General features: G+C 39.6%; 2 protein-coding genes across 2 annotated transcripts; both read left to right on the forward strand.

Moving 5' to 3' along the window:
- Positions 1-6: 6 nt before the first annotated feature.
- LOC107832870 (uncharacterized) lies at positions 7-4,441 on the forward strand. Its single transcript, XM_016661742.1, has 4 exons — positions 7-59; positions 1,619-1,920; positions 2,065-2,510; positions 2,616-4,441. The coding sequence occupies exons 2-4, from the start codon at positions 1,732-1,734 to the stop codon at positions 3,097-3,099; spliced, it is 1,119 nt and encodes a 372-aa protein (XP_016517228.1). The 5' UTR covers positions 7-59; positions 1,619-1,731; the 3' UTR covers positions 3,100-4,441.
- A 92-nt stretch (positions 4,442-4,533) lies between these two features.
- On the forward strand, positions 4,534-15,555 carry LOC103153136 (E3 ubiquitin/ISG15 ligase TRIM25). The gene is made up of 8 exons (XM_007573948.2): positions 4,534-5,399; positions 7,025-7,687; positions 9,512-9,620; positions 11,254-11,349; positions 12,580-12,813; positions 13,073-13,095; positions 14,206-14,351; positions 14,437-15,555. Exons 2-8 carry the CDS (start codon positions 7,059-7,061, stop codon positions 14,751-14,753), a joined length of 1,554 nt encoding a protein of 517 aa, XP_007574010.1. The 5' UTR covers positions 4,534-5,399; positions 7,025-7,058; the 3' UTR covers positions 14,754-15,555.
- Positions 15,556-15,766: the final 211 nt, after the last annotated feature.

Consider the following 15,766-nt stretch of genomic DNA (forward strand, 5'->3'; position numbering starts at 1 on the left):
GAGACAGCATTTGCTGGGAGAAACGCTGCCTGAGACGACCAAACCACTGCTGTATACAGGTAACACTGAGCAGCAGAGATGGAATGTAACAAAAGTGTGTTGGGGTTCATTTTACTGGTGGTGATCTACCATGTTAAAAGGTCAGTGTGTCATGCTATTGAGTGTGGCAACTTGCACAGACAATCTTCACACAAAGTGTTGAATACTTATTTTCCAAAGACTGATAAACATACAAACTGTCTACCACATGTCTTTATACAATAAACAATCAAAAAATAAATGATGTCACATTCCTCTAGCTTCATAGCAAAGATGTACCTCAGATAATGAGACCAGCAGAGAACAACACACTTCCGCTAATTCACTAATGATGGAGTTAATTTTTCCTTTGGCATTTCTGCTAATGTTGAAAACATGTAGCTCCCTTAGCTTCCTCTGTACTTGGGTGTTTTGTAAACTATCATGTGAATAAAATTTGACATTGGTGAATTTTTTTTAATCGCCTTTTAAGAATTCTTTGAGTAGCTTGACATTTATATTCATGCTCTTATTTCAAAGTGGGTGAAGACTGTTTGTCTATGTAGCAGGTTTTTTTTCTTCTTTTTCTCGTGTTTATAGAGCTTTTTTCAAAGCTATGTGTTATTTAGCTGTTTTGAATGCAGAAGAAAAGTAAAACAGCAATGCAGAGACCAGTGGTGGGCACACTTCTGCCAATCCCCACATGTGCTAATAGCCAAGCTAATTTTTCATTTAGCATTTTCGCTAAGTTTGAAAAGGTTTAGCACAGTAAGCTGGCCTCAAAATAATCTTTTTCAAGATAAAACTTAAAGCCCTAATTTCTGCCAGTTTTTTTTTTTACTTCTGAATGAACACACTGAAGTTTTGGTTATTGACTGTTTAAGAATACTTCAAATAGTTTGACTTTTATATTCATGCTGTTATTTTGAAGTGGGTGAAGACTGTTTACACAGCTTTTCCATTTCTTCTCTTCATGTTCTCCACCCGTGATGTGGCACACCAAATGACATTTATTATATACCCAGAATCCATTGCTGCACTGTAAATGATTTAAACTCCACTGATGTCTTGCCTGCTTTCTGGCCAAATCACTTCTAAGGTCAATTAGGTAAAATCAGCAACAGTTATCAATACTCAACTATAAATCTGAACCTTTATGTGAAAGGTCTGTTCCAAAGAATCACGTCCTGAAGCACAACCTAACAGGTAGGTGTGCAATAACAAATAAGCCCCTGTTGAGGGCAATAGACTGTAACACATGTGTCATTGACACATGGTTAAATTTAGCTCTTTAGCTTCCGTTAAATATCATGTTGGTATAGCACTTTATCATTTTTGGAACTAATGTCCATGATAAGAGCTTTAGGGTTAGTGCAACTAACTTTTTACGTGGCAATGCCCAATACCAGATTGACTTCCATGGCAAAGACAAGGTTTTATTGTAAACTTAATTTCCTTCCAAATTCCAATGTTTCAGCAATGAAAAGACCAACCTCACCCTATGTAGAGTAATTTGCCCTAAAACCTTGTTGCCAACAACTAGCGTCAAGCATTTAAATTCACTGGGAACTTAATACTTTGTACTTTTTTTCTTCCTCAGGGGAACTCATCGGGATAAACTATCTGCATGCTCAGACAGGTCGCAAGCTGCGAGTGTTTGCTGATGATCCAGAGGAGCCAGACGGTTCAGAGATTAAGTTGGTGGATGAAGTCATGTCTGAGGAAGACAGGCTTCAGGATGTTTTACTTGAGGATGTGGACGAGGGCTTCAATGAGGTGACAGAGGCCTTCTTGGACACTTCATTTCAGAAGACCAGTGCACCTCAGAAGCCACCTCTGTCTGATTCGTACTTCAAGGATTCCTACTTCGAGGTTGTCTGGGATACTGCTAGTGACGAGGGGGTATGCGTTTTCTTTTCAGCTCTTACTGCAGATGCTTTTTCTTTTGTATTTAGATTGCATATAATGCCAATACTTTCTTCAAGATTTTCTTCACAACTCCGCCCAACTGGAGTTCATGAATGAAGCCTCATACCTGCTTTTCAGGAGACTGTGGGTCCAGACGGAGCCCCTGGGTACCAACATGTGGTCCGACTGGCTCGCAGGCTAGTGGACCTCGAAATGAAGGGCAAACTCTGTGATGAAGAAGTGGAACATATCCTACAACTCTGGCAAAACCTCTCGGAGAAAGATAAGCAGCCCTCCTGCAATAAAGCTGCCCCGTCTACAGGCTCCACTTCCAGCCGCGCCACAAGGACAGAAAACATTTCCTCCTTGTCACCTGACTCCAGCCGCCTGGTAGAGACCATCTTCAGGGAGCTGTCCACCCTGTACGGAAGCGACAAGAGGATCATGGGTGTGGTGATAAACCGGTGGTCCCTGGTTTTGCGTCACTATAATGCCATCAGAAACATGGTAGTTAACCATCCGATTCTCAAAACCAAGACCACCCTCAATCTGTTTGCAATCAACCAAGTGGCCATTTCTCAATGGTACAATTAGCATTCTTTTCTACCACTTTGGCATTTATCTCATAAAATGAGTGTTTGTGATTAGCAATGTGGGTCAACACTAACTGTTCTCCTTTTACCCTGCAGGCACAAGAGGTTGATGGCTAGAGAGGATATATCTACCCCTCTGTTAACATCAGGGGAGTCCTTCACAGTCGCCCAGGAGCCCCAGCTTGACCCCGGCTCTTCCTCTGTTGTTTGGAACTTACTGGTGACTACAGGAGAGCCTAAAGAGGCACTGTCACAAACCTCTCCTGCCCCTGCTCCTTCCACCAGCACCTCCATGGTTGGGGCTGCTGTTCTTCCTGCGTTAATCAACATCTCCACACGTACCCCGACGCCCATAGCCCCAAAACGGAAAATGGATCAGCAGCAGGTGGAAGTTCCACCGACAACTACCTGTATTCCAGAACAGAGAGCTGTCTCCTTCAGATGTTGCACGAGCTGTGGGAAGCGGAGAATTTGGGATACAGGTCACAGAGTTCTGAGAGCTGCCAATGGGAAGAGGCTGAGCTACTGTCCTGTGGCAGCCAACGGAAAGGGCCCAGAGGAGTGGCTGGCCTCTCTGTAAAGAGCTTCGCTTGTGTTGAGCTTGTTGACACTTTTGATATTTTAGTGTAATACAGTACTGTTGACACACATTTGCCCTAGAAACAATAGAAACTGCCAACTTGGGGGAGATAAAAACAGCTCAAACAACTTCACAGAGTAACACTGCGGACACTTGACACCTTCCATTTTCTTGCAACACCCCACTTGTTCAATGGCTGACAGTCAAACATGCTGCTGCTACGTTGAAACCTCAGTACAAGACAACCATCTCCAGAAAAATATATTTTTAGTTGAATAGGTAAAATGTGATAATTATGTTTTGAGCCATTTTGAAACAGGAAAAGTTAAAGGATGGTTGCTGATTCTTTTAGCTAACTGATTAGTACTACAAAGTTGTGGATGATGAGGTCTTAAAAAAGGTCAAGTCAGTAAGGTTACCATAACTACTAGAGTATTAAACATGCCAAAGGGATTCTCCCTCCTAACTGTGGTTTATCACTAACATTTCCAGACACGCAGAACCTCAGTAAAACTGCTCCTGATTTTATCTGCATAGAACAGTTCCTTGTTCACACTGTTAAAGAAATATTGCCTGACAGTATCAAGAACATATATAATTGTAATACTATTACTAAAAACTTTGATATTGACTTCAATGAACCCACATTTTTTTGACCTTTGCAAAATGTTCCCACTACTTTATGTAAACTTGAACATCTCTGCCAATAAGGACACAACTAGTAGTTGGGGGAGGGGGGTCAGTCCAACTGGTCATCCAGTAAGTCCGTGACACTTGAATTGTAACATCATAACCAAATATTTCTTTTAAATTATGATGTTGCACACACTCTGACATTACAATGAGGATCAGCATTATTATGTGTTGTAGCTTTGAATAAGTATTTAAAAAGAAAATGAAGTGTGGGGGGAAAAAATCAAGCGTGCCTTTCTCCTCTTTGGTATCCTAATTTTATACAATTTTTTTTTAATGACTACTCTGAGCAAAAATGGACTGTAGTAATGTAATTTTTTTCTGAGTAAAATCCTTGATTACCTATTAAGAACTTGTCCTAGATGTTCTAGATGTGAATTGCTGGTGTTTTATTTTAAATCCGTCAGTGTGATGGTTTAAAACGGAATGTCATTGGTTTCTTGGATATCCCATTGAAAAATGGTGTGAAAATGTTCCTTTTCTTTGAAATTTTCTATGGCAAATAAAATGCCATTTGAGTGTCGAGCTGAAATTATGCTATTGTGACAACACTTTTTAGTGTGGTGTATTATATAACTGTGCATTTATTGCTTTCACTTGCCTGAACCAATCTTTTGAACCACTCCATTAAAGTACAAAATATATAGTAGACTACTGGTGTCCCAAGTCTGTCCTTGAAGGCCGGTGTTCTGACTGGCATATAACACCTGCATTCTGCATGTTTTAGTTCTCTCCTGCTGGTAGTAACAACCTTATGTCAATGTTCTTCTTAGGCCTTCTAATGAGCCATAATTTGATCCAGATGTATTAAAACATGCAGGATGTTGGCCCTTGAGGACAGACTTTAGACACCACTGAGGAATAAAACATAATATAAACGCTTTTTTATACCTTGGGTACCAGGAACATTTTATGACTGTTGGAAATTACGCTATTTGATCAAAACGAAGTAAAGTATAACTACACAGGTATATGTTCTGTTTTCTTACTATTATCAATCTTTTAAAACACTTCAGGGGAACAAAAGTGACGCGCAAAAATTGTAAAAAAAAATATCAACAGAAGCAAAACATATGAAGTCATTTGTTTCTGATTATTGTTACAAAGTTTTAAAAAGTTAAAACAACGACCTACACAAAAGCTTCTGAATTTTTTTTTCTGGAAATAATAAAATTGTAAAAACGAATCAACTGATTGTTTGTTGCTTAGATTTCCGAGGGACCCTGAATGCGTCCTTTTCCCCGCATCACCCTGCTCTCTGCTCTGCTTTAGTTTCAGTTCGATGTCCGTCCGTTTGTCTGAGTGCAGGTGTGCGCGTGGACTCGTCGTTTCCCGTTAAATACCGAAAACTCCAGATGGGAAAGCCGACCATCCAGTGACCGGAGCTTTTACTGGGATAATACCCTAGTGTTTGGGGACTTTATGTGAGACGAAAGGGGAAAGAATCGAGTTTTGGCGTTAACGTATTAGCCACAGCACGACAGGTGAACCGCGGCTTTCAGATTTCAGACGTTAGCCTCACCGAGAAAGAGACATCTATTGCTCTGGAAACCAGGAGTCCAGCTTTGCTTGGAAGCCAGGCTGCATAAACCACATACATTATAGAGGTATGAAGCCGGGATTGCTTGTTTTTGACTTGTTTTGTTTTAGCTTATCTCGGTCTCAACAGCGGCACTAATGGAGATTAGTGGAGCAGGTGCAGAGAGTTGGCTAATTATCGGTTGACTCTGAAAGCGTCGTTACGACTAAATTTTGACACGTTTAACGGGTTGGTTTCGACTAAATAAAGCCATGGCCTGCATTATCAGGTGGACAATCACCAACTAATGTAGAAATATGTTGGAGAACACCAATTAGTTTTCATCTAAAGTGAAAAACAACCAGCAGGTTCCAGCTTATCTTCCAGGTCATAGCCTTCAGGCATAGCGGCGGCTGTTTACACTAAAGCTATCTCGGCTGGCATCAAAATAAAGGTTTTAAAACGGGATTTATTTAGTCGTATGTGTTTTTATTTTTTTCTTTTTTCAAAGAACGTGAAAATGAATTGGGTGAACAACTAAAACTTGAGGTAAAACTAATTTAAGTAAATCCGTTTATTTTTAAATCAAAGGAAATCTTTTTTTTCTCACTTTGGTTGAACCACTACGTTTGTTTAATTGTGCAAACAAATTAATTTCAATTTTTAAATCCCAGTTGGTCTCTTAGTCATTTCATGGTTTATCTCCTGGTGGTTAAAATGTATTGTTACCCACAAAGTGGTAAATAAAATGCTTAAAAACAATAAATTATGTGGCTGATTTTCTGGTGCAGATGGACATTAAACACGGTTTCAGTGGCCCGAAAGTTTAAGATGAAACCAAGGCTCTGTCATCAACAGGAATAAGAAAAAAATGATAGAAGAGAAATCCTGGGATTGTTTGTAATATCAACAGGAAATCCTCAAACACTGATGCCAAATCAAGCAAAATGGCTGCTGCAGACTCTCTGACTGGAGAGTTAAATATTGTTTTATTACCATTAAACCGCCAACCCACATGACCAAAAGGTACTCACTTTATTTACGGTAGAATCAGCATGTTTTTTTTTTGGTAACTACGTGTAGTTGGATTGTTTTTCCTTGCTAAGAAAATTCTTGGAGTTTGGAAGGGATTGAGAAATCGGCAGAAACTCTGGAATATCTGGATCGACATTTTAAGTTGATGCTGAAGAATTGTTGGAGTCAGAATTCATGAAATGTTTGAAAATGGTAACAAACCACACAAGTGATGAAACAGGAGGATTAATGTAATTTTTGTTGGCCTGCATTCATCTTACCAGTAATTTGGCGAGCTTCATCAATAAATCCAGTTTATCAGGTATGCAACACGTGGCTCATTAAGGCAAGATGAGGCAGGTGTTTAATAACTTTCAGTTCAAAAATGCTTTGTTTATCCCATATGGAAACTTAAAGGTAACTCGTATCATCCAAGTACCCTCAAAGAGTCATTTGCTTTTGCCACTCATTTTTTAAAGGAGCAGAGCAGAGAGACAGTGGAGTTGGCGATATCTTCAGGGAAATCTGAAAAAAACAAAAAAAAAAAACAGTAAAAGGTTCAAAAATCTCGATGCCTTTTGAAGAATAGAATAGATCATTGCAATCCATGGTCTCCATGATCTGAATTCCTCTTTCCCCGTCTTCTTCTGAGTCTTTCTTTGACCTCTTCCCTCATCCAACTCCTTCCTCTGCCTGCAGGTCTCTCCTCGAGGTCCGCTGCCTGAAAAGCGCCATGGCCTCCGCCCACTCGGAACAGTGCAGCGTCCTGCAGGACGAGCTCACCTGCCCGGTGTGCCTCGACGTGTACCGGGATCCCCGCCTCCTCCCCTGCGGACACAACTTCTGCAAGATCTGCCTCGACCGGCTGAGGCGGCAGGCGGAGCGAGGCCACGTCCGCTGTCCGGAGTGCCGGGAAAACCACCAGAGCGGCACCAACTTCCAGAAAAACTTCAAGCTAGCCAACATCGCCGACGACTACCTCCGCAGGCGGAGGGCCATGACGGCGGCCGCCTCCGCTTTAAAGTCCCAGGAACCGCTTTCGTTCTCTGCAGCACAGCTAGCCAAGACCATCTTCGCCGTTCAGTGCGACTACTGCCCCGCAGCAGCCGCCGGCGCCTCAGGATTCAGCTCCTTTGGGGACAAGTCCTCTACTAGTGCTTGTCTTTCTCAGGAAGGCAAAGACAAGCAGGACGCCGCTTCGTCAACGCTGGCGGTCAAGACGTGCCTGAAGTGCGAGGTGTCCATGTGCCAGGAGCACCTGAAGCCGCACCTGGAGCTGCCGGCGTTCCGGGAGCATGTTCTCGCAGACCCAATGCTGGACTTCTGGAAGAGGAAGTGCCTGGATCACGACGAAGTCTACAGGTAGGAGGCAGATGTTACAGCCTATGCGCTCTTCTTCTTCTAAGCTCTTAATTTTATAATGAAACTGCAAAAAAACTGTAGACAATTCCCTTCTAATCATAAAACAAAAAGAGCAATAAATTGATTTCAGAATTTCCCCAGAAAACCTGCAAAGCCCGGTGCTAGGAGCGCAAAGGCAGTCTACCAGCATGTTTGTGCTAAAAATTGTTAGAAATTTGGAGGAGCACGAACAGGTGTCATAATTAAAAATGACAGCTTGTGAGGTCAATTTGCAGGCACAGGGTGTGGACCCCTCCAATGTGTCAACCATAAACCTAACTTAATCCATCTTTATTTTAAATAGGGTTTTTTATGTGACAGTGACATTAAACAAACAACGCTTAGTCCTGTGGCGGTGCAAGTAAAGCCTGGTGTCCCGCCAGTGTGTTTATAATACACTTGGGGAAAACACTGGATTTTATCCATGAATTGAATTTTGGGTATTTTGAATATTTTGTTTTTGGGGAAAAAAATATATATATATGTATATATATATATACCACAAATGGTTTCCTAGTATTTTCATACTTCTGAGTGACGCCCACATCACCATCTTGTTTGACAAGTGTGTTACACAGCTTCCATTTATTTGGAATATAAGGCTTACGCTAACTTATTGTCAATGTTACAATAAAATACAGTTGAAATAATACAAGATTGAAGTCTTAACATTACGAGAATGAAGAAGTAATTGTATGAGAACTCAACACAAAAAAATAATTATCCAAGCTTTTTTCTAATTTTCAGACGTTCTTCCGGTCTTTATCCTGTTAATGTTATGACTATATTTTCTTAAACATAAATTCTTGTAGTCAAGCCCTAATAGTTTATTGTACATCTCACAGAAGGGGTGATTGAAATAATCAACATTTTTTAAAAATAATTTCAGCTTTTTGTTTTCTTCTTAAGAGAAGAAAGTGAATCAGTATGGAGGAAAAAAATGTAGATTTTATTTTATTTTTGAGCCATATCACCCAGCTCCAACATATGTTCTCCAACACAGTTTCCCATGGTTACGTGTTATGTAACCATGAGAAACTGCTTATATGTTTCAGCTTTTCAATATTCATTTTGGCGGCAGCAGATAAATGGTGACATTGGACTTGATCTTCAGTTCAATGAATAATTCAAAATGAAATGGTTTGAACCAGATGAAGATGAAGTCCAGCCTGTTTGTGAAGCAGATGCTTATATTCTCATTTTTACAGTTGAGTTTTCTGTTAAGAAATGGATCATCTGTAATGTTATAGTTGGTGCCATGTTGTTGTTTGAGAAAGCGATTTCTCAGGGAGCCAGGCGGCGTCCAGAATGAAGTTGTTTTGTGTTACTGTCTCACCTAAACCTACAGACCTTCTGACAAATAAACAGAAAACCTGCTGCAAATTCTCACTTTTATAATAACAGCAAACATATCTGCTGCAGTGGTTGGAGCTTATTTTCTAAGACTCAACTGATCAGTTCAGGTTCTTCCATTCTTTTTTAATGAGATGACAAGAAACAAGTTCAGTTTTTATAAGTTGTTTATTTTTATGATAATAAAGGAAACAGAATCAGAAGAATTTAATGTTTCCCAGTCTGAACAAAGTTACTAATGGTTCAATAATGGCAGATTTTCACGTAAGGATCAGAGTAATGATGCCATATGTTAAGATTCTTAATGTTTTATCTATGATTGCAACTTTTCTATAGAAATGTTGCTTCTCCCACACAGTAATCAGATTTTAAGATTTACTTGATCTGAACCAAGTGTCTGTTTTCTATATTTTATTTCCTGTTATTCTCCAGATATTACTGCATGGATGACAAGATGTGTGTTTGCAACGCCTGCACCATAGAGGGAGGACACTCAGGACACACCATCAAGACCCTGAAGAACACCATGAAGGATCTGAAGGTACCAACAGAACCTCCTAGGAGTTTTATCCCATCTGCTACTTCTGCTGACTTCAAGTCCATCACAATCACTTCATGCTGTTTCCAATACAACAACAATAATAACAAAAAGTCAGAATTAAAATCTACTGACTGCCTTAAGGTTTTGTCTCAAAAGAAAATAAACTGTTAAACATATTTATCAAATAATTGACCACTTATGTCAGCTGTAACCACTGAAACTGATCTGTTGGTTTACACGTGACCAGCAGTGCAGTGGCACTGAGTTATTGTTTCTAAGCCACCCAAAAATGAGGAAAAATGTCTGATTGGTTTTATTTAGTGCTGCACACTTCCTCCTCTCACTCTTTCAGCTGGAGTTTTAGGACGTGTAGAAAATATGAAAAAAACTCCTAACAATGTCTGTCACATTTGGTCTTATTTTGATCACATTAGTGGTACTAAGAGGTTTATATTGTTTGGAAAAGTAACTGGTTTGTTTTTATTGTCTCTCTGTCAGGATAATGATGGAAATATGTCATTTCCCCCCCACCTTATTTCTACAGGACATAAACCTGTTGATGCTCAATAAATTCAATGCTTTCTTTTTTTACATTAATTTCTACTTGTATTACATATGTTTAATTTGTGATTAAACGCAACAGTTTGAGTAATTTACTTAACCATATTTTAGTTTTTGTCTCGCAGGCTTATTCAAATATTTCAAGGAAGGAAAATTTCACATTTAATTCAGTCTTAATTGAACTTTTGGTTCTTATTCTGTCTGATTTTGAAAAGATAAAGATAATGCTTTAAGGAAACCAAGTGTAGAAAATTAACCATTATCACGATGAGTAGATCACTAATCGGTGAGTAGATCACTAATCGGTGAGTAGATCACTCTACTAGTTCTCTAGTTCCGCTCTAAAAACTGAAAGCCAGTTTCTGCATTTAGTTGGTTTCTGATTAGAGGAGCCTACAAATTATAAGATTCAGTCATTACTCAGTTTTAGGTTAAAATTTTGAAGTCAAATGTTACACAATCTCCAGAGAAAATGTAGAAGGCCGAGTATGAAAATATGTGAGATTTTGAAATAAAAAAATGCATAGAAGAGTTGAGACAAACTAGAAGTCTGTTTATAAGCGGCAAGAATCAATTTTCTTTCAGATTTACTTCAACCAAGGCAAATATATAGAATCCACATGAATAAATAATAATAGTTAGAGAATGAAAGGACAGTCATGTGACTTTGTCCAGCTTCTCTGGGTGTTAAAGCCACTTCCTGTTCTTTGTTTCCTTTGAACAATGCCACATAGAGAGGAGATGCTTCCAGGCTACTGCTGTGGAGACAACAAGAAGCAGAAATGTCACGAACTCACCTAAAAGTGAAGCGTAATAAACCACCAAAAACCTGCAGACGTCACCTTGTCCCAAACATTGAAGACATTTACTTTTATTTCAGGACATAGTTTTGTTAAGGACACCATTTTATATCAGTTTCCTCACATGAATGTTTTAAGAGCTCCAGAGACTAAATTGAATTCTAATGATTATTTTTCTTCATGTAGGTATTGTCATCTTGCTGCTTGTATGACATGTTAGTCATTTCTGCAGTGTAACTTGAATTGAACCCCTTCATGTTGCTGTCCTCCAGAGCGCTATGGACAAACAGCTGTACAGGCTGGAGAGGAAGAACAGCCTGGCAGAGAGGAAGCTGCAGGAGCAGAAGGAGAAGGAGAGACAAAATAAGGTAAAACGCAACAATCCAACCTGTTCAGCTGGGTTTAACTCATCTATTAACTGCTGCTTTCATGACACCCCTGGTTTGGCATTATGTTCTCTGATAAATGACTTTAGATCACTTGGGAAACAAAATCAAGACACGTTACATTTGACATTTGCTGTGTTAAAAATGTCATTTTCTTTTGCATCTTTTTTGCGGTGTTATGGACAGGACACTTTGGAGCGCGTCTGGTTCAGAAGCGCGTTCCAAACCTTTGGTTGACATGGCGCCTTTAATTCCAGTCTCCAATACACACAGAACAGAAAACATTAAAGAGCATGTCATGTTGTGTTAATCCATTTATAGTCTAAACAGAGGAGCCAGCAGTCTATCTTGAGGAAATAAGGATGCAGAAGTTAAATAGATCATAACAAGCAAAGTGCGCTACACAACCAATGAGGACGCAGACCCCGCCGCTGCAAGAATTAAACTTAACTCGCACTGTGGTTTTAACAAATGGAGCTGGAAGATGTTACCCTCTTGCGCCAAGGAGGAGAGCGGCGCTCAGGAGGAGCGTGGTAAATGTAAGATCTGTCTGCTTTGGGGAAGCAAATCACACAAAAAAATCCCTGTGGAAGCGCACATGTGGACTGCACACAGGGTAAAAAGGTCGCAGGGTTCAATTTATCGGTTTGGATCAGATGGATCCAACTGATGAACTAGTACAGATTTCTCTGCAGATGAAGACCAGCAGGAAGTTGTGAGGCACTGTGCTCCACTTAAGTTGAAGTGCTTAAGTGAAATTGTTTAATTTAATTTATTATAAGTTATTGGGGCCACAGTCAGTGGTTTTTGTCACTACGGAGGAAAAGTAAGATGCTTCCATCTGCCCTGTGTGTGATGGGATCTGGATTCACTGTCCAACTAGGTGAATATTAACTAAACCGCATAAAAAAAATGCAGTTGAACAGACTATGTTAACATGATTATAATTAGAATTTGATGGGTAAAAATCGTACATGCCGGATTTTTTTAATGCCGTCCATTAAAATGATAGACATCAAAAAAAGTCTAGTGTGACCTCTGTCTCCAATGTTCCTTCAATTAGATTAAACATGAGCTTCATTTAGTAACTTTTATCATGGAATTTTGTGTTTTGTAATATCAGAGTGACGTCATTAATGACAGTATTTTGTGCGTTTTTCCCTCTGAAACTGAGTTTGTACCTCTGTCCTTCCTGCCTGGTGTTTCATCCAGAAGTTCAAGGAGGATGCAGAGCAGTGCCTGACGCTCCTGGAGGACGAGATGAAGACCAGAGTGCAGCGCTTCATCCTCACACTGAGAGAATTCACTCGCACCCAGTGCGAGATCAACGGCTCGGCCATTCAGAAGAACATCTCCAGGATCTGTCAGGACCAGACGCGCCTTGACGAGGTGCGCTGCAGCATCGAAAGCCTCGTGCAGGAGAGCGACCCGTTCCACTTTGTGGAGGTAAGCACTTCTCGCTGCTAATGGTGCGTTGTACGCCAGCTTGTTCCGATGCAAGACCTGCTGGTAATGATTTTATATTTGAGCCTACTAAATGTTAAAACAGTTGGCTTGGAGAAAAAAGTGATCTTTATTTAAATAAAAAAAAAAACTGTAATGAAAAGCTAAGACCTATTTAAATTAATTTTCTGTTTTGATTAGCATAACTTGTGCCTAACTTTGTTCATGTTATATGTTTCTGAATGTTTTGTCTTGATTTCAGGCATATAAAACCACAGGAAAACAGTAAGTACCAATTTCATCTTTATCATTTATTGATGGATTTTTAATTTGATCTGTTTGATGTCATACAATGGAATTGTTTTTGTACTTTCAAACTAAATACAAGGAACTATGGAGATCTTTTTGTAGCTGTGGTCTTCATATATTCTATGAGGTGATGGACTTTGTCTATCACTCCGAAAACTTTTATTTCTTTCACAACCTGATTTGACGCGTTTAGTTAATGTGTAGACTTATCGATATCTTCATTAAATATCAGTAAGCATGTTTTATTTCTAAAATATCTTCCAGATAAAAATCAGTTCTCTTCAAGAAAACGACAGAGCAATAAAATGACCAGAATTTCAAGTTAAACTTGGGAATCTTGAATTAAAACAGTGAAACTTCATATCTCCATTACACAAGTCTGTATCTGTCTTGAGTCTCAATAGTGTAATGATGCTCCTGCAGCTCTTTCTACAGATCTGATGCTGTGGCTTTTACAGTTTCATCTCCAGCTATTATTGGCTGCCAAGGATATTTTTTGGACGTGTCAAAATTCCAAGGCAGTAGAATTGTAACTCTTCAGTGTTTAAATATACGGTACATGTGTATGTGTGTACATGTGCATTATATTCAGCGTCTTATTCAGACGTTTTTGTGTCGTTTCCTTCAGTGGTTCTTGGTGCAGCGCCACCACAGACGAGAAGAGGAACAGGATTTTCAGTTAGTTCAGTTCATTTGACATTACAGTGTGAAAGAAAACCACACCAGCTGAAAATGTAATAAATGTTACAACTTTGGTCAAACAGAGTCTGGTGTGAAAACACTCTAAGATTCAGACTTGTGTTGCGGTTAAGTGGCAAAAACAAGACTTTAGACTTAGAGTAGAATCACAGTCTCATGGATGTCCTCTCCAAAACAGGAATACTTTATGAACCTGCCAGGACTTAATTTAATCAGGATAATGACAGCGTTTGTGTTCGACTTGAATTGTTTTTAGGTCTGTGTATTGGTGCCACCACGCTACTCAGGATCTATAAATCACCTTTAAACAGGCTTTACCTCATACCTGTAAATAATTACTGTAACTATTACTGTAACTCCTTACTGTAACTATTTTCTTTATGACAGGTGCCGTAGACAGCTTAGGAAAAATATGTTCTACCCCGAGTACGTCGAAATGGAGACGGAGATCCTTGGAATAAGGATGGAGGAGGAAATGACCAAATTTCTTGACGATCTACCTTGTCACATCGTCGCTGCCATCAACTCCTTATGTGAGTTTTTATTTTATTTTTCAAACGTTCAGAACATTCCACACATGCAGAAAATCACATTGCTCTTAACCCTACCGACCCTCAGGTAGTCTTTCTGACCACGAGGAGGAGGAGGAACATGAGGACAACGAGGAAGAGGTGGCCGAGGATGAGGACGATGACGATGAAGACGAACTGGAGGACAGCAGCGAAGAGGAAATGAGGAGCGACGAAGAAGAAGAAGAAGCGCACGACGACCTGGCCGACGACCACTTAAGCCTATGGGAGGATGACGAAGGGGAGGAGGAGGAGGAGGAAGGAGAAGAGGAAGAGGAGGAAGGGGATGACGATGAAGATGAAGATGAAGACAATGAGGATGTAGAGGAAGAGGAGGACGACGATGAGGAAGAGCGAGGGGTTTAAGTGAAGCGATTAGCTGTGGTAGGACCAGATGTTTGAACGTTTCCTCCCGCTGGATCCACTTGAAGCTAACTTCACTGACAGCCCAACGCTAAACTGTGATGCTACCGCTAAGCTACATCAAAGTGCTTTATATCAGAGATTCACTGTAGATAAAAACCCGGCTCACATCAAAAACATGAATGTACCATGACATAATATGTACCAAACCTTTGCATGGCTGCACTGCTCCATTTTCTATCACTTTGATAAATATTTTACTAAATCCAATATATTTCCCTGCAGAGGCATAGAAAGGCAACCGTAGTCTTGCCTGATAAGAAATGAATGTTTATTCATTTGAAGAAAAAGCATTCAATTTCTTACTTTCACTTCACTTTGTCAGCATGTTTGGTTTCTCAAGGAAAAGCGAACACAAAACATCTGGCCTGGTGTTTGAACAAGCTGTGTGTGTGGTGCTGTTTTATGCATTACAAGTTAAAGTGTGTGTGTGGCAGCGAGGGGAAGTATTGCAATGCGATACGTTTACATTAGATGGTAAAAAAAAAAAAAAGTAAGGCTTTAAAAGCAGTGCTTGCATTGTATAAAGAATTGTCAAATGTTTCTATGCACACTTCAAATGTGAATTTTAAAGGAGCAGTTTTAGCTCGTATGAAATTTTGCACTTTAACATTCAGATATTTCAGGCAGAACAGAACATCTTTATACTAAAGATTGATTTTTTTTTTTCTGATTGTGACTGTAAGGGGCCAAAATAAGATAAGATGTGCATATTATTAATAAAGTCTGAATTGAATATTTCAAATGATGTTGCTTGTCTGACTTGGAGCATCAAGATCACTCAACAGAAATGTCATATTTTTTTCAAATGCTGTCGGCTAGCAACAGTAGATTGTCATCAGAAAACATCAGTGTAGTCTGTCAATAACTGAATGAGCACATATGTTTTATTTAGGATATTATTAAATATTTATTTCTTATTAGGATCTGACTGTCGGTGGTCAGGAGCAGCCCAG

Source organism: Poecilia formosa, unplaced genomic scaffold, assembly GCF_000485575.1.
Source record: "Poecilia formosa unplaced genomic scaffold, Poecilia_formosa-5.1.2 Scaffold341, whole genome shotgun sequence".
NCBI lineage: Eukaryota > Metazoa > Chordata > Actinopteri > Cyprinodontiformes > Poeciliidae > Poecilia > Poecilia formosa.

Bases quoted from the DNA above. Each gene is read 5' to 3' on its own strand.
- LOC103153136 (XM_007573948.2), top strand. From the start codon at position 7,059: ATGGCCTCCGCCCACTCGGAACAGTGCAGCGTCCTGCAGGACGAGCTC. The intron at 12,814-13,072 runs GTAAGCACTTCT...TCTTGATTTCAG, and splicing joins ACCCGTTCCACTTTGTGGAG to GCATATAAAACCACAGGAAA. The intron at 14,352-14,436 runs GTGAGTTTTTAT...ACCGACCCTCAG, and splicing joins CGCTGCCATCAACTCCTTAT to GTAGTCTTTCTGACCACGAG.
- LOC107832870 (XM_016661742.1), top strand. From the start codon at position 1,732: ATGTCTGAGGAAGACAGGCTTCAGGATGTTTTACTTGAGGATGTGGAC. The intron at 1,921-2,064 runs GTATGCGTTTTC...CCTGCTTTTCAG, and splicing joins ATACTGCTAGTGACGAGGGG to GAGACTGTGGGTCCAGACGG. The intron at 2,511-2,615 runs GTACAATTAGCA...TTTACCCTGCAG, and splicing joins CAAGTGGCCATTTCTCAATG to GCACAAGAGGTTGATGGCTA.